Source organism: Acanthaster planci, linkage group LG16 (assembly GCF_054643075.1).
Source record: "Acanthaster planci isolate LZ-2023a linkage group LG16, COTS_SCS, whole genome shotgun sequence".
In the NCBI taxonomy this organism is placed as follows: domain Eukaryota; kingdom Metazoa; phylum Echinodermata; class Asteroidea; order Valvatida; family Acanthasteridae; genus Acanthaster; species Acanthaster planci.
Window position 1 is genome coordinate 5,566,087 of NC_141792.1, and position 18,823 is coordinate 5,584,909.

At 39.0% G+C, this 18,823-nt stretch overlaps 1 protein-coding gene across 2 annotated transcripts in view; it reads right to left on the reverse strand.

Moving 5' to 3' along the window:
• LOC110985122 (guanine nucleotide-binding protein G(s) subunit alpha-like) overlaps positions 1 to 18,823 on the reverse strand; it is a 32,570-nt gene that overhangs the window by 13,079 nt on the left and 668 nt on the right. For both annotated transcript variants that reach the window (XM_022245904.2, XM_022245905.2), the window contains exons 2-11: positions 14,461 to 14,787; positions 10,282 to 10,354; positions 5,320 to 5,374; positions 4,975 to 5,094; positions 4,586 to 4,683; positions 3,955 to 4,009; positions 1,952 to 2,025; positions 1,201 to 1,259; positions 902 to 1,022; positions 188 to 312 (exon numbers count right to left, since the gene is read on the reverse strand). In XM_022245904.2, the coding sequence (XP_022101596.1) occupies positions 188 to 312; positions 902 to 1,022; positions 1,201 to 1,259; positions 1,952 to 2,025; positions 3,955 to 4,009; positions 4,586 to 4,683; positions 4,975 to 5,094; positions 5,320 to 5,374; positions 10,282 to 10,354; positions 14,461 to 14,581 (901 nt within the window). In that variant the 5' untranslated portion in view covers positions 14,582 to 14,787. The remainder of the gene's footprint in view (positions 1 to 187; positions 313 to 901; positions 1,023 to 1,200; positions 1,260 to 1,951; positions 2,026 to 3,954; positions 4,010 to 4,585; positions 4,684 to 4,974; positions 5,095 to 5,319; positions 5,375 to 10,281; positions 10,355 to 14,460; positions 14,788 to 18,823) is intronic.

Genomic DNA, 18,823 nt, shown 5'->3' on the forward strand with positions numbered 1-18,823 from the left:
ACACAAAAAGGCTGGTTATTAAAGCAGCTCAGATCATTTGTAATTTCATTTAAAAAAGATTTGGAAAAGGATTGCCTTCAAAAGAAAAACAAAAAAATAGTGCACATACGTGTAAAGAGTGGAATTAGAACATCCAGTAATAGAACAACATATTGTTATCTCACATCAGAAGGTGGAATTAACTAACCTGGAGGCTCAAAATTTTCATAGTCTGTGAAGTAGTGGCCAAGCAGAGATGTACCCTTTGACACTTTCTGGGCTAAAATATCTTGTTTATTCAGGAACAAAATTACTGAGGTACTCCTCAGAAACCTGTCAAAAATTACAATATGCTTTGATCAACTAGATTGTTTCAATGTTAAATTCAAACTGATATGTTATGTAAAAATATTGTCTCCATGTGGTCTAGAGCACTTCATTTCCCTTTGCATGCTTAAATTAAACTTTAAATTGGGTACTGAAACCATAGAAATAATTGTTTTTAGAAAGACAACTTAAACTCTGTAGTTATTACTGTTGATACTTACACTTTTCAGAGATTGTATGCCAAGTGTTCACCAAATTTGGCATTTTGGTATTTTGGTACAAGTGGAAAAGCAAGCCAACTGTATGTTTGCTGCTCAAATTGGATTCATATGGCACCACAACATCAAAGTTAAATTTTCTGTACTTTAGCATGAAGCCATCAACAGTGAAGAAGATATTTCAAGGCAGGTTGTTTGTCCAGCAGTAAACACAAGCATACTGCTGACCAAAATTTCATGAGGCACCTTAACTATCTGTGGTGATGTTTTAGCTTGTCAGAAGAAAAAGAATACTGTTACAATATGGCTTTTGTAGCAATAGTTTTTGTGTTTATAACTGTTTGCACTGTTCGTACGGTGGTTAAACCAGCTAGTACCTGTTTTTCCACAGTCTTTCATACAGTTCAAGAGACTCCTGTAAGCGATTCTTATTCTGGTCTTCACGCAAGACAAGGTCAAAGCTACTGCAAGCAACCACGAAGATCAATGCTGTAATATCTACAACAGTGAAAATAAAAAATTAAAAACTGGGAAGTCCAAGTAGCTTTTTAATGTCTTTATAGAGATTTTCATGTTCACATCTTTTTATAATTAGAAAAAGCCTAAATAGACACACATCTGGTATTCACAGTCAATAATAGATAAACACATAATACGTCTTATATATATTGCTAACCTGAAAAGCACTGGATCCACTTTTTCCTCTCATCTCTTTGGCCACCAACATCCAACATCCTGCTCAAAATAAAGCAAAAACAGAAGTCAGTGATATAACCTAGACGTATTGTGCAGGTATACTTGGTGTATGAGCCCTACATCCAGGTTTGTGGAAAGGCTTGAAATGGATGTCAAAGGTACATGGCCTGTCATGCCATTACCACAGATAACTAATTTAATTAAGCAATGTTTCATGTAGTACTGGCCACAGATACTGATCTGTGGAAAATAAGTGAAATTGTGTAGGTTGTAAAGGCTTTTTCTATTCACTTACTGGGCTTTTACACTTGCTTCTAACTTCAAATATTCATGATCATGACTTCAAGGCAATGTACAAGGGAGGATCCAGGAATTTTTCAGGGGGAGAGGGGTTCAGGCAGGAGATTTTTTTAATATTTCCTTTTTGTAGACAAACAGAAATGATGATGAAGCATTACATGGCATACATTGTTTACAATGGTATTGGTGCACTTACTTTAGTTATTTTGTTATATCTCTATTTCCCCCCTTATTTTGGAGGGGGGTTGACCCCTCCTGTCCGCACATTCATGCATGAGAGAAATATGTGTGATTTTTTTAATGGTGAATCCAATTAATGGATAAATTGTTTTCTACGGGCATACAAAGAAAAAAACACACACACAAATAAACAAATTACAAATTAACAAGGAAACGGTTTACAATTAACAATACCCATGCAAGCCACTCACTGGAAATGCACGTTATTTACTTCAAAACTAGTTTGTAGTACACCTGTTGTGATCTTCCTTGATCTCAGTATGTCCTGCAGTTGTGAATAACATGTATGAGACCTGGTCAATAAATAAAGTAAGGTTGAAATTCATCTCAAATACTATTGTTGGGCTGGTGGAAAATACTGTATGGCTGAATTCAGTGTGGATAAAGGTGAATGATGTCAACTTTGAAGCAGTACATGCTCAGCAGGAGAAAAGGATTAAACAGGGTCACACAGTTGCAGATAGGGCAGATCTAATTCTCAAGAAAGAGGGGATGTGATAATACTTGAGGGAAGGCGTGTCTCCACCATGGAGAGTAAGGGGCATATTCCTTTTTGTGCTTTATTGGTGAGCTGCAACGCAATTGTGAGCCCATGTAATACCAATTTCTGTCCATCCATCCATTGGGGTGTATGTCTGGCCCTCAATGTTAAACTTTTTTCTTGTGGGTATAGTATGTGCTATCTGTGCTTGCTTATTCAATCTTGAATTTATTGGCATCAGATCTTTATTTGGGATCCAAGCTTTGACGTGTTGTTTACATACATGTATAAATTTTAAAATTAAAGGTTTTAATTGTGTTACACATACACACATGTACACACACACACATGTACATGTGATTACTGTACACTCCTGTACTGTAAGCACATGTCCATTACAATGTGTGTCACACATATAAAGGGAGATGGGTAAGGATGATGGGGTAAGGGGAAGAGTAGATGGGGTGGGATCCGGTTGGAGCAGGAAATGGATGGGATGATGGGGTGAAGGTAGAGTACTAGATGGTTGGGATGATGGGATGGGGAGTTGGAGATGGATTGGATGATTAGCTGGGAGTTGGAGTAAGAGATGGATTGGATGATTGGGTTGGGGCAGAGTAGAAGATTGGTGGGATTGTACCAATTGGGGGTAGAGTAAAAGATGGATGGGGTGATGGGGTGGGTTGAAACCTTGAAGGTTCCATTTATTTTTACATCCATAATGTTGTTTATCGGCCCATTTTTCTTTACTTGCTGTTTTAAAAAATGGTGGTAAGCTTGCACTTAGTCAGGTTGATTCCTTGTTTAATTTCAGTGCAATTTGTAATTTGCATGGATGACTCTTAATACAAGCTGCTTTATATACAAAGAAACTCAGAGATTCATACAAAGCAGCTAGTCATGGTGGCTTCGCCATTCTAGTTACACATATGCACCTGGAATGGTAGAATGGGGCTGTAGATGGTAGAGCTGCAATGGTTTTAGGATCATTTATGGGCCCAATGATAATAATGATACATTTGAACAACAGTTTCGGCTTTTGGGGGCTCTTTTGGACCCTTTTTAATCAAATAGTTTTGTCAGGTGTTAAATGGGAGGGGGGAAGTTGCAGCCCCATCCACTACCAAGTTGAGTTGGCTTCTAACTTTGAATCCAATTTTAATTACAGTAAACCTCAATAAAATCACCACACTGTTATATTAAGGTCATCATTTAGATAACTTAGATTTTGCAAGCCCTTGTAATACACAATTATTGAGAACAAGTTCTGCAATATTTATTAAAGAGCCAATTTTGCTCCTGGCAATGTTTTTGACATGTTTGTCCTGCCGACTAATATATTGAAGCAATTTTAAACTTGAACAAACAGCAAAATGGCAAAAACTGACACATACTTTACTAACATGGAAGCCCATTTTAAAGGTGTACGTACATGTATATGGACATTTTTTAACCAACCTTTAGTGTGTTTCCTTTTTATTTCTTTGATAAAACAGACTAAGGGTTAAATTTCCAAAATATATACTTGATGATTTTACAACACAGTTATACACTATGTGACAATACCACAACATTGCCTGGGTACTTGACGAGTGTTTGTATATCTCAAATTTTGATATATTTCACATTTAAGCAACAGCAGCACTGTATAAGAATAGCCTCATTACACATGCTCAATGAATCTTATTTTGAACAAGGAAGTTCGACATTTACCTGGTTTGAAGGTGAATAGTCTTCTTCTCGAATCTCATCAATGTGATCAAGAAAACTGAAGCAATGATACAAAGGTAGATGGATCTATAAATATTGGCAATCATGGCTATTCTCGGATTAAAGGAACTGCTTCTTTTTTAATACTTGTTATGTGAATTTTCAAGTATTGTTACATCCTAGAATTAACTTAGGTAACTGAGTCACACAAACCAGCCAAGGCCACATCCTATCTCCCAACTTTGTGGAACAGTTGCTTCACTTGTCACAAAAAGTGGTTGGGACATACTTCTTAAACTGAAGAACTATTGAAAGCCAATCCTTCCCTCCCCCCGAAGAAATTCTAGAAATCCAGAAAACCTTTCATCTTGAAATATAGCTAAGTAAGTATATGTCAATAACCAAATGCTAAAATATTTAGCTTAAATGAATTAAACTTGGAAGTGTACGGTCCTACATATCATTTTGTCCATTTCGATTTTGAAAAGATAAAATATTACCCATAATTTCTAGAACTATTGTTTTTAAATCACCGGCAACAAAATCAAAATGAAGACGATATATAGTGAGAAAATAAAGCAAGACTTGGAATTTCGTTGTTATATTTTTATAATTTAGAATAAAGATAGCTTACTACTCCGCACTGTCGATGAGTTGGTATTCATTAGCTCGTCCGTAGCACTCCTGTACACCTTCATCTTCCCACAACATCTTTGCCTTGTTATAGAATTCCTAATAATTACAGTTAAAAATCTGTTCTGAGGTGCTTTGTTTAAGAATTTGTAATAGAATTCCTAATAATTACAGTTAAAAATCTGTTCTGAGGTGCTTTGTTTGAGCTGATTTTTTCTATGGTAGTGCAAAAGTTTTTTCTTTTTTCTTTTTTTTATCCATTTTTACCACACGAAAAGTCGAAAAATATTAAAGATGGGTTGGCTAATAATTTTGAAAGGATTTAAAAGATACATGTATGCCCTTGACTGTGAAAGTCAGACACAATGTCAAAAATTGAACATACCATACCTCTGTGTACTGAAAATCTGGAAGAGATGCATGATCTAGCATATAATCGAGGCAAGGCTTGAGAGTAGGATCGCTGAGATGTATTGTTGGCTGCAGAGTTTGCATACTGCCAGTAATAGTCTAAAATATATGAGGATTTTCAACAGGGAAATATACTTGAACAATTATCACTCTTGTGGCCCTGATGATGGTATCCTTGGGCAGTTTTTCCTGCTTGAAATACATTCACAAAACTGAAAACATAATTATATCATGAAAGTAGAAGTATTCAACGATGTGTTCAGTATTCACAGTAATTTTAAGCGAATGGGAAATGCTTGAAATACTTAGCAGTTTCTTTCTTACCAGTATAGCATCTCTAAGATTTCCACGGATAATGGGGATAAATTCTCTCCTTTCCCTGTAACAGGTTATAAAGCAGATGATTTGATGTTAGAGCAAATAAATTTGTTGTTGAAATACCCGGGTTATTACCCAGGAGACCGATAAAATCGGATGTAATGTTGAGTGAATGTGTACACAGTATAAGGAAATAGGCATAGTCACCAAGGAATTAGGCACTCCTGTTAGTATTGCGAACTTCACAAGGCACGTTTTAATTTTCACTCAAAAAGTGCCAAATCAAATTAAAAAAGCACACAATTTAGAACATACGAAAGAGAAGTATAAGGCACAGAGTTTGCTTTTTTCCCCGAAACTACTATAACGTTTCGAGGGTTGTTTGTATTTTTTTCATTCTATCTTGGCAAAAAATAAATCCGAAAAGTTGTTAGTAACATGTCTTGTTTCCACTGGGGTCCTTAAGAACACAAGTAAACGTACAATACAAAATGATATTTATAATTGCTTGGAAAAAAGTGCATACAGGGGATCAACAGACCGTTTGAAAGATTAGACTGAGAGGGGGATGGCTTTTGTTGCTCTTATAAATTGATCATGATTAGCGGCATTTGGTACTATTAGGTAGTAGATTTTACACAGGAGTATACACTATAAAATGAAATGCACTCTATCTGGCCCTTTTATTTTTGGAAGTACAAAATTGGTTGAACCATCCCTGGTAGAATTACAATGCATGTCTGAAACCTGCCTAAATGACACAGATAGTGGTGTCATTTCATGAAAAATTTTATGTGTATGGTTCAGCTTAAGATGTGTAACACAATCAGCGATGCTCAGCATGCCGAACTGGTCCAATTCTGTTTGGCGAACATGAGATCTATAGAACCCATCTTTAAAATAAACTCAAATAATTTGTTCTGAGTAACTTGCAGGGTTGCGATTTTTTAATTTAAAAACAATTTGAAAAACAAAATCAGCTATTATGGATTTAAATCAGATTCCTTTTTAATTCGATTTTTTTTCGTCAAGATAGGAATCAAGTTTTCTCAATTATCAGTTCAAAAGCAAGCAAACTAACTGCACGTGTGTTTTCTTTTATTTATTTCTTCTGTTACTAAAGTTGGATTTGAATAAGAAATTTAAATCAAGTGATTTTATTAAAATGACAAACCACCCTAACTGAACCCCGTGTGAAGTGTATGCACCTGTAATAAAGCACCTATCAATACATGTACCCGCAGAGAAAACAATTCCTTCAGAAATACATGTACGAGGCCGGGGCAGTTCAGGATCTTCGTTTTTGCCCAGAACACGAGCATGGCCGTCGTTCCAGCTTCTTCCTCAAATCACTAGAGAGGAATGGACCACTAGTGGGGTTTTCCTAAAAACAGGGCGGCATCATCGGCGTAGGCCAGGTCTTTGAATGGCTTATCTCCGACAGTTATTCCAAGGTCAGACTGGCAGCGACTTAGGATCAAGTCGATGACACAGCAGAATAGAGCTGGTGAGAGGATTAAGCCCTGATGGACGCCAGAAGTATGGGGGAAGGGTGTTGAAAAGTCGCCGATACGCACAGTGTACGTGCTGCCCTCGTGCACAGCCTGGATCAGATGGAGAAAATTTAGTGGAACTGCAGTTACTTTCAGAGCCTGCCATAGAGCTTACCGATCTACCGAGTAAATACTGCCTTGATGTCATCATAGGCAACATGAAGAGGCCTTTCGAACTCGCAGTGTAGCTCCAGCGAAAGTCAGATAGCTACGTCCATAGTTGACCAGCATCTTGTGAAACGAGACTGCTGATGGTGACGGTGTTGGATGAACAGAGGCTCCAGGCGAGAGAGCAGGATGTGGCAGAATACCTACCGAGAGCAGCGAGATAGACCTGTAATGCTGCTCTAGTTTTAGGAACCTTTCATTTTGTATAAGGAAATGATGATGCCATCCCTCCAATCACCGGAGACTCTGTGGACAAGTTAAGAGATCATGGAAAGCCGCGCTAATTGGGGCATCTGCTCACTTAATCAATTCAGGAGGTATGCCGTCTTGAGTTTCTGATGGCTCGGCGCACGTCAGACAGATTAGGACTCGGAGCGTCGAAGGAGAGATGTGGTGGAGGTTCAACCACCACAATGTGGCTTTTGCCTGTGCGGTGAGGTCCAAGCAGGGCATGGCAGGGGATGGTCGAGAGAACGCATGTACAAGTAGTGCTCACACCAGCGGGCTAGAGTCTCCATGACTGATTTGCATGTGGCGCCGTCGGCCTTAACTACATGTGAGGTGGAGTTTCCTTGTGGGGGGTCGCGCATACGCTTGAAGGGCCTGAAAAGATGGGTGCAAGTTGTTCCAGCGCAGCCGTTCTTCGGCGTCATCAGCAAGCCTTTTATAAAACTCAAGATCATTTTTAGCTCTAGTTTTGAAAAAAAACTTTTTAGTCTGTCTGTTTCGCCGCGAAGATGTGCATTGCGTTTCTGTTCGAGGAGATCCAGAGTTTCGTCGGTCAGCCAGGGGCACTTTTTATGCCTGCAGGTGCTGATTGTGTCTGAAGCAGCAGAAAGGCTGGCTAACCGGAGAGCAGACCAACCAGTTCCTGGGTCGGCTCTGAGTGCGCCAAAGAGCTTCAATTTTTTTTCTTTGGCTCACAGCGTTGTTGTAATCTATTGCTATGCTAGAGCTATCTATGAGAGATCTGGTGTCCAGCTTGATTTTGGCAACTTCCGATAGGCCTGAATTTTGACTGTGCCAATAATGAGCCTCTGATCAGTGTTCGCTGGGGCCTGAGTTCCTTTGTTAACTCAATGAGAGAAAAAGAGTGAGCAGTCTGTAGTCAGGATGTGGTCGGTCTCCTTCCCACTGTTACCATCGTTGGACAGCCATGTGCAGTGGTGGATTTCCTTCCATCTAAAGCAGGAACCGACGACTGATAGATTGGTAAGGGAGCACATAATGACAAGGCGTGCCGAGTTGTCGTTTGGTTGGCCAGAGTGGAAACGTCCACTACGCTCTCGTACCCTGTATTCAAGTGATTAGACGTTCGAGTTGGTGATAGAAGTCATCCTTGTCAATGGGTGAATCCTCTCCTTTGCACAGCTTTGTGCCTTAGGATCTCTCACACATACAACATGTACATGTATCGCGCTGCACGTAGATATAAATAGAGCAGTTCAGTTGTCTAATAAATTTTGTCCAAATCCTGCATTAATTCCCATCATGTCATTTGCTGGTCGTTAATTATGCGTCACTGCATTATTCGTTCTATTCAACAGTACCCAAAAAGGAAAGGGGCATTAATTTGAACGTCACTTTCTCTCGGGCTCTGCAGTTTACAGAAACTGTGGGAAAATCACTTTCAGGTTTGTGCCTCTGAATATTTTCAATGGGCCGCTCTAGCTCGTTGCCTTCCCTGGCCAATTGTATGCGCATGAGCACATAAACAAGAATGTATAGGTTTCCCGGGGGTCACTTAACCAAAAGTTGAATCCAATTTCGAAATAACATCACAAGATTTCACTTTCATGGCCCAGTAATTCACGAAAAAATCTTATTCTTCATATTTATCGTCATTTTCGTCTCACTTCTGGAATGGCACGGAATTGGAAATGCAAAATTGTTCTTGTGGCATGTTTGAAGAATTTAATATATGAAAGACAAGTTACCAGTCATCATCTGGCCGTTCTTGTAATGATCATTCAGTTACATGCTTTTATCATACAACTTCGGTGAGATCGCATGAAATTCGAAATGTAAGTGCTGCGTTTCAGCTTTTTCTTGTCACTAAAGAAATTGAATTTTACTTTTCCAATGTTTAACCCTTCCTTGAAGGAGATAAAATGACGATAAATAGGACGAATAAGATTTTTGTTTCTCGTGAATTACAATGCTCTGAAATTGGATTCAAATGGTGTTATTTCGATATTGGAATCGACATTGAGGCGATTGACCCCTCTTTGACGAAATTGAACTTTCATAAAAAATTAAATGAAAGAAGTGCGAAATTTGCCAGGAAAACCTATATTAGTGAACTGGTCTACGTATCCGACTAGTCGTTAGACAAGACGGAACTCGACCAATTATGTTTCTTATTTTATACTAGAGCCTTACCAATGGAATCAAAATCTTACGACTTGTCATCAAGTCTGCGTCTGGGTGGAAGCTGTTTGATTTCATGTGTTTAATTTTTGGGATGCACTTTACATAACACACAATGGCTTGCAATGTCCCCCCTCCCCGGACCACACACACACCAACTTTTTGACATTATGACATCCAAAATACAATTGAACAATATCTTTCCAGCCCCGCTGGATTGCCTGAAAGAAACATTTTTAGATGCAGGCGTAGTTGGTCATGTCGGCCATCTTACTTTGACAAACTTCCATGTTAAAACAAACGTTCATGCTTTAGCACCTTTTAAACGTATTCTTGGCCACTCTTTATGAACGTGTTGTGGTGTTGATGTAATAATCCAAAGGTAAATACGTTGTAGCGTTTATTTTCTAAACACAAACGTGTTGAGTTGATGGTTGGTAAATTTAGACACAATGACACATTAAGATGTTAATAACAAGACCAAAAAAAAAACACGTATCGGGTGGTAACACTTTCTGAACACCCAGACACGTTTATTGTCCCCCCCCCAAAAAAAGTTGAATTTTAAACGGTTACATGTTTACAGTTAACGCAACGACCGTTTATAATTGGCGTTGTTTTTTACAGAGTTGGGTCATAATCCACAAAACGAGAGAACAAGAGCTTCAATTTAACTTAAGAATTTCAAAATCCAGAGCCATTTTCCATTATGACTGCATACATTTTAAAGTGTGTTTTACTTAAAACAACTGCTGATTACTTGCACAGGCGAAAATATCATGATAACATGATAAGAGAGATAACAATGTATATTTGCAAAATATCCTTAAGATATCAGCACTGATCGAAGAGGTCTTATTACATCTTTATTACTTACTCGTCATCATATCCACCTTGATGCAGTATTTTCATCTGTTTTACGATGGTACTTTTCCCGGACTCACCAGCGCCTAATACAAAGGTACAAAGCTCGAAGATATTACCTTTGGGGGGAAAAGAGTTTCTTACATTGATTAGATGTTATTCTCACTTTCTTTTATGCTGTTGTCTATGCTCTGAAACTCCTATTTTTATACAGAACTATTTCATACCACTCTCTTCCAATTCATGTTCGAAAATGAGTAACTCTGATACATTAAACTGACACATTTTACCTTAAAAGAGCAGGGCGAAATTGCCCCCCCCCCGACCCGTTATATGTCGCCGCAGTGCGGTGTTGGTTTGGGGTGTGCGTGAGTTTGTTTCTGCATTCAATTGGGGACCTTGAACAATAGAGGACAATAAGGTCCCCGATTGACAGAGGGTCCCCGATTGACAACTGTGTACAAAACATATGGGTGGTCTTCTAAAAAAGTTGAAGTACAAACAAAAGAGGAATGATAGGGGGTCCCCAGTTGTAGGCAAATACACACTTACGTGTGTGTGTTTCCCCACAAGCCGACGCTTTTGAAACCAATTTTGTGAAAATCAAAGATAATTATCACTCTTTTTTTCGAGACAGGTCAGCCAAAACGTGCGTGGCCTTTATGTACGAAGCAGAATTAGAGTCAAACCGATTGGTACATGTTTTTGGAGAAGTTCAATGCATTTTGGTAGTTGAGCGTTTAATGTTATTTACAACAGAGCATTTTGAAATTTCCAGTGCATTTCCCAACATTATGCTCAACGTTGGAATGCCCAACATAAAACAATCGCAGGTTTTGAGTTCGATACACTTATTTCATATGAAATCTCATTTCCTCCGAATCCAGAGGGCATCCGATCTTTGTTACAGTGTTGGGCCCAATGCAACCCGAAGTTCGGAACTTTTTTACGATTCACCTAATGTTCGCCGAGCGCATGTACACAACACTTTGTCCCTTTTGCCTTCGGGAGGATGTATTTCGTTTAAGAAATCAAAAACCGTTCAGCGACTTGTTCTCCTGTCGCATTACTTCAACCTAGTAAAAATTCCACTTCCAAATTTATTGTCCTTTATTATAATAATAATAGTACATATCATGTATCCAGATTGCATTTTCCCACCCAATCAGCTAGCGGTTGTTCTTCGCACAAACACGTCCCGTCTAAAAGTGCAGGCCGGGGTATAACTTTGGCGCTGTGCTTGCAATAATGACGGCCCGGTGAACGCGCTAAAGGATAACCAATGTATTAAACGAACCGTTGGATTCTATATTATCAGACCAAATATCGGATAGAGAATGACGGAGGTTTCAATTTGTGATATTAGATAAGTAGCCTAACCTCCTAATTTTTCCACAGCCGAAATGTTCATATAATATGTTTTTAAGGTCTCATTCTATTTCTGCCCAGGACTAGAAAGTTAACAATTAAATTAGAATATTGTAGGAACGACGACACAGATTCCTCGTCAATACAATGCTACATGTATTATATTACAATCTCTGTCCTGCCATCACACCCTTAAAAATGATTGTTTTTTTATGCCTCAGTCCGTTCTTTGTCCATACCTATGGATCGAATTACCCCTGAATTCTTTTTGCTTGAATTACTCTTCTTCCATCCATGCACTAAATGCAGAACACTCACACAGGAAATATCAATCAGTGTTTCTTATAAAGTAACTTGAGTTTATATTGACATACAGTAAAATCTCGATAAGTCGAAGCCCCATAAGTCTGAACTCCGTTTACCTCGACGTCTTTCTGTTTTCCCGACAAAAGAATAGGCCTTTATGTACAATAAACTATCCGTAACTCGAAACGTCAATACCACTTAAGCCGCTTATCTCGAAGTTTTGGCAGGCCAGTTAAAAAAAACACACTGAAGAACGATGAATAAAAAGTGATAAAAGAACGCTTGCCTTCATTATGAGTCATTACTATCACGCACATGACTTTTCTTTGATGAACCGAGCATGTTCACACGGACTGCTATTGTCATGTCGACAAGCACTGGGTGGGCATCAACCGTAACCGTAAAATAAAGCCGTGTCCAAAACGGGCTTCCAGAGCTACGGCTAGGTCTATTGCCTGCGCGTCTCCATGTATTTCCAATGGAGTGAATACCAAGACCTAGCTCTAGACAAGAGATTCGGAAGCAGCCTAAATCAGGCACGAATGATGCGCACTCAAGCGCTTTGTACATGTATCACGTGACCCAGCACGGAAACCCTGACCGACTTGCCCGCGCGCTGGGTTATGGGGTAACAGACCGATCAAAGCAAATGAATGAATTCTCAAGACGTAGACACAGGTACCGGTACATAACTCCATTGGTTTATTGTTTATTAATGTACCACATAAAAATATGTTTAATAAAGATGTTTGAGGAAAACTTGCAAAGTAGGGATAGCCAAAAATCCACTTCGTGCGCGACTCAGCTTGCAGGCCAACTGCCGTAAGCCAGTACGGTTGCATGTGCACTGAAGCGAGTAACTTTCGATAACTCGAACGTCGGATAACTCGAACTTTTCGTCCATTCCCCTGAGCTTCGACTTATCGACATTTTACATGTAATTTTTGAAAAAGCAAATATCGAGGGACACTGCAAGTTATACTGGTGTTTCTCTGCATGCGCCAAATACTTCCCATAGGACGAAAAACAGCTTTAGGAAAGAGTTGGTCACTGTCCTATCGCAACTACCTGTCCGGTAGGAATGCACAAGGACTTTTATATGTTTATTTTATGAGGTTAAGTTTGTATGCGCATGCATACAAATTCAAGTGCATATATGCGCACTGCGACCGAAAACTTCTCCAGTTTCTGGTCAGGGCTGGCTCTAAAAGTGGTGTTGATACGCGGAATTTTTTTTATTATGTCTTCCCCTCACATTTTTCCCCTGGAAATGATGTTCGTGTAACGCACGATGTCCATTGCGACTGCATGGGTTGGTACGTACCACCACTACTAGACTGGTTCCTGTCCATATGTATAGTCTCCAGATGTCTTATAGATAATAGGGACGGGGACCACTCCACGCCGCTACCAACACTGAAAAAGACTGCCCCCTCACTATTTACTGTTTTTAAAAGCGTCTTCAGCTTGCATATTATGTAAGGCTACTTCGTTGTCCGATTCCCAGGTGTAAATGTATAATACAGAAATGACGTCATCTGCAAAAGAGTGCCCGACTAAATATATTGGCCCCAAAGGGACTCCTTTACTGTACATATTACTCAACTGTACCCATCTAAAACACGTTACAATTACGCAGTTGCAGTATTCCTGTCGATCAAGAAAGTTTGGCAGCATTTAAACACCGTTTTATGCCACATACATATATATTTGCCGATGCGCAGGTCTATGGCGACGCCGACCAGAAACCACAAGACCTTTTTTGGAGGGGGGCCTAATTAGCTAACGCGCCTTTCCATCTGCTCGTCAACACTTGCGCCAAGCGTTGCTTATCTGTTAAAATCGCTCTCAGGGCAATTTGACGAACGCAACGCACACGCCGTGTATTATGCTAATGAGTCGATTTTTGTGTCCGTGGAAGTGAAACGCATGAAGGCATTGTGCACACAACGCATCCAAATACTTACATATGGAAAGCGCCTTTTCACAATAAATATAGCAGGTTCAGTGATCCCTGTGTATGTTGCTTATGTAATTTTGCCCGTGCTCAGTGCGTTAGTTCTCCTGCGACTGGACAAAGCAATTTCCACGGATTTTTTTTACAAGCAGCCGGTTTGAGGCTCTGCATGCCTTTGGCAGTAGCGTGCAAAGAACGAATGGGACTGGCGGAAAGTAGTGGTTCCAGAAAATGTTCACGTTTTAAAACGTTTTAGTAATTTTCTCAAATTCTCTAGGTTGTCGAGCGTTTTGTTTTTTGTTTTGTTTTATTTTTTTTCCTACAAAAATCTAAAATTGTCACAACAATATCACTCTCTAATCTAATTTTTTGATGCACAAAATAAAAATTAAAAAGCAAAATAAAGCAAACGAGGTCAATATAATCAGCAGAGGGGCGAAAAAAATACGATTCGGGACATACGCACCAATGGGTATGCATTGTGTGTATTACCTGAGTGAAGTCAACCAGCGATTCGGTTAGCCTTGTAATGCCAGATTGCCAGGTAGATTGTCCACTTACCAACAAGAAGCAGTTTCATCGTGTTCTTTACATAATCGTCGTATTTCTTCTTCTCATCCTTCAGATACCTGTCAATCTGTCTACTTCGCTCTTTTTGGGTAACCATTTCCGGGTCCGCCATGTCAGATGGAATAAAAGTTACTACTTATGGTAGTTTCAAATTCAACCACTTCCCGATGATAGTTCAGCCAATTTGCTGAAGTGACATTTCCGATGGAGATAACTTGTAAAGCAACACTGACACCAACAAACAGACCACAAGTTCTTTCCATTTAGTCATTATGCAGTCGTACGAGTGACCAAGACACCGCTGGAAGGTTCCAAGGCCTGTAATTGGAGAAAGGCCAAGTGGTTTTTAAAATGTTAGTATTCCTGGCAGTCCAAGTTTGGTTTGGAACTTGGGACCCACCCAAGAGGAAACCTGAAAGAACTGATATCTGCCACAAGAAATAGCCTGTTACATATTGATCTTCTAATAATCTTTCCTTGCAAGAAATTTCTCACATCAGGAGAAAATTATGTATTCACGTCTTGAAGACACAGGCTTCTGCGAGTTATTATCTCGCCGCGGCTAGATGAATGTTGAATGTGTATCTCACCGCGGCGAGTTATAAGATCTTGCAGCGGCTTCAAATTGATATCCCACCGCAGCAAATATTTCGATAGTTTCATAAGTCATATTCAGCGCACTGTATTCAAATGTATCTTTAGGATGAAATGGTTTCATGAGATTTCGTTTAACATTGCTAATTGGAACAAAAATTGATGTAAAATTTTAACAACGCCCTGCGCTGCATGGGTGATTTGTGACAAGTGAACGCATTGATGTGAGGTCAAAGAGACTGGGGGATTCAATCCAGTTGATAAAAAATGGGTTCGTTTTCCTTTCACCTTCACTTCATTTTTCTTTTTCCTGCTGAAATCTCCTCAATTATAGCTGACTTTAATGTCAGAATGGTATCAACATCGAGGTTTGGTCCAAATGGCAAAACACATTGGCTAAAAAAATACAAGGGAGTTGTCAGTTTTTTTTTGGGGGGGGGCGTCTAGTTGAAACATTTAAGTGCGGGAAGAGGTTCAATTTATTTCATTTCTCATTTTCACTTCTTTGGCTGTTATCTTTTTATTTTTTCCGTTCTTTTCAGGGTCCCCCCTCGCGGTGTTTATGTAAATAGGATTATTTAAAATAAAAACTAAAAGGCACCGTAATCCTTTCAAAAGACAGTCTACCAGACAGTCAACGTAGTCTACTCCACTTCCGGATAAAGACATTCATGCCCCCAAAAGGGATTTCTTTTGCGTGTTTTTTGTGTTGGAATTCGAGCTTGGCTGAAATGTAACATTCCCTTTTGTTCCAATTAGCAATCAAAAACAAATCTCTCTGCATTTCACCCTAAAAATACATTTGAAAATGGCACCCTGAATAGGACTTCTGAAACTATTGAAATATTCGCTGCGGCGGGATCTTATAAAGTAACTCGCTGCGGCGAGATACCCATTCAACGATTTATCTCGCCGCGGCAAGATAGTATCTCGATTTGTTTTTTGCAGGTGGCCATTAAACACTTCCGTAGAAGTCTGTGTCTTCAAGACGTGAATACATAATTGTTCTTCTGATGTGAGAAATTTCTTGTAAGGAAAGATTATTAGAAGATCAATACGTAACAGGCTATTTCTTGTTGCAGATATCAGTTCTTTCAGGTTTGCTCTTGGATGGGCTAATTGCATTTTAATACAATAATAATTGCATTTTTAACTTGGATAACTCGATACCAAAACAATTTCCCTTGTAATTATTTTTGGAAAATATAAATGTTGCTTTAAGCTGTGTTTCTTTAGGGTAGACCTATACTGTATTAGTACATGTAATAGTTTTATACTTGGGGGCCTTGGCCTTAGCCTTGAGGGTTAAGCCTTGGCCTGGGGGGGGGTCGTCCATAAAGTCCACGAAAGGGGTGTACCATTACGTACACCATGCTTACAGAGAAGGGGGGGTAAGCTAGTGCATACCGTCTGCAAACCAGAAAGTTGTCTTTAATGAATCTTCATCATATCAATACACTTTTCTTCTACAAATAACTGCCAGAATCAGCTTTTGTGCGTCGAAATTCAAACACAATATCCTTCATCTTCCACCCCACCATTTATACTCCCGTGTCAACACCCATTATTAGTAAACCGCAACGTTCCCATTGCGTAAAGACTGGCAGCGTCTTCCGGAAACTTACAGGTGCTCTCTACGCTCAAAGGAGAAAAAAGGCACCGGGATCATTTGTTTGTTTTTATTCAACAATATCTTTTTTAACATCAAGTAAATATTTTCCAGTCGCTATTAGGCCTACTTTGGTCATTTATTTAAGGATTTGGAGGCAGCGTGCGAATAACAGTACAACAGTAGGTGTACAATGTACTGTGACATTTAATGATGCTAAAGCAAGGCACCCCGAGAAGTCAACAGATGTGGAATGCGTATGTTACGGGGAAGGGGGCGGGAACCACTGCGTACGCCTTGCGTGGGGGGACTTTATGGACGGCCCCTTAGCCTTAAATTAAGGGGCTCAAAGCCTGGGCTTTGGCTTTTGCTTTGAAAGTCAGAGCCTTGGCTTTAGCCTTAAGAATCAAAGCCTTTGCTCCAAAACTGATAACAGGTTTCGTGCCAGAGTGAGTTTCACTCTTAGTAGATTAATATTAAAATCTTCAATAAAATAATTTTTCTTTGATTCAGATGCAATTTTTTCCAACCCTGGTTCGAAATCTTCTGTTAAGGTACGAAATCATAAACCAGGGGATGTAGACTAAGCCAATACAAGAATATTACTTGTATTGGCTTTAATCTACTATTTAGTCAAATTGACAGATCGGGCAGCAAAACAAGTTAATAAATCCTGTATACATGTATGTATAATTATACTGTACTCTCATCCGAGTGAAAGATAATTTATGGTTGTTAGAAGCAAGAAGCTCCTTCTCAATCGTCGTTGCGATATAATTCTAAAGAAAATCATAGGTATTTTGTACACATAATTCACAATGTATTTAATGTGTCTCCTTCAGTTTTACATACCCTTTCTAGTTTAGTTTTATTTCATCTGTTTTTTTTTACATTTTAATTTAGATTTACTTTCCAACTGTTAGGTATATTTTTATCATTTTGCTTTGTGTATTTATTTTAAAATTCACATTTAGCCACTTTACTTTCGTTTAAACGTCATTTTTAACTCTTTCCGTATTATTAAAAAATTTTTAAAAACAACTTCAACAATCACAATTCATGTGAAATGTGCAATTTTGCAAAACAGATTAATAGTTAAGAAACCTACGTATCATACTTCCCAGATGAATGAGATGATATTTTAAATGCATGTATTTTGAGGGATATCAAAGAGGAAGCATGTACTTCCAAGGCTGTAAACGTAATCTTCATTTGAAGAGACAGTGGACTGTAGTTCTCAAATCAGTCATTCGAGAGACTTGCTTCTTCGTGGTGTAAAAGGTCCCCAACTCCGTACAGCCTTTGCCAACTTAAATTTAGCATATTTCCGTAACTTACATATAGATATAAATCCCTTTGAAAGTGTGTGTGCCGTGCGATACACCGATGGTGTCGACTGCATGTCTTTGTGTAACTTCGTGTAAAGCACGTGTTGTTGTGAATAAAAAAATAGTTGTGCACCCAGCCTAAAGCTTCATGTACATGCAAATACCATAGCTAGCCAACGCTGGACAAATGATGGAATTCATCTCACGGCTCTCACAGCATCAGTAAAGCCTTTTTGTTCTTTTGTACAATATGGACAACAACAGTGGGAGAAGGGACGTGGTTTAAGTAAGAGAAACGACTCAAAAGGTTTCTCCTTAACTTTTAAAAATGTACGATTCACGGCATATTTTACAGTTTTTGCTTTTAACTGGCGTGCAACTTTGCTATAAATATGTGAGTTTTTTTTAAGACAAGCAGGGCACAGACATTTTGCCCTGAATTGATGGCGTGGTTGGTAAACAACCCAAGTACTTTGAACAAAAACCTACGGGCGACAGACTTCCAATTGTTTCCTTTTTGTTAAACTTCCAGGATATAACTATCGCACTTTCACATTCCTTTCAACAAGCAATTCATTTATCGTTTTAATTAAAGCTTATTGAGACTAGGAGGATCTCAAAAGTTTTTGTTAACTGATTCCTCACAAATATGTAATTCGAATATCGAAAAAGCTCAACACACATCAGAACCCCAAACAAAACAAAACAAAACAAAACAAAACACAGAGCCAAAATACAAGCAAACTCTGGAACGTCTACAGTGTACAGAGCATTTATCATTATATGAAAGTACATAAGAAAATACCACGACTTTTGCAACGTA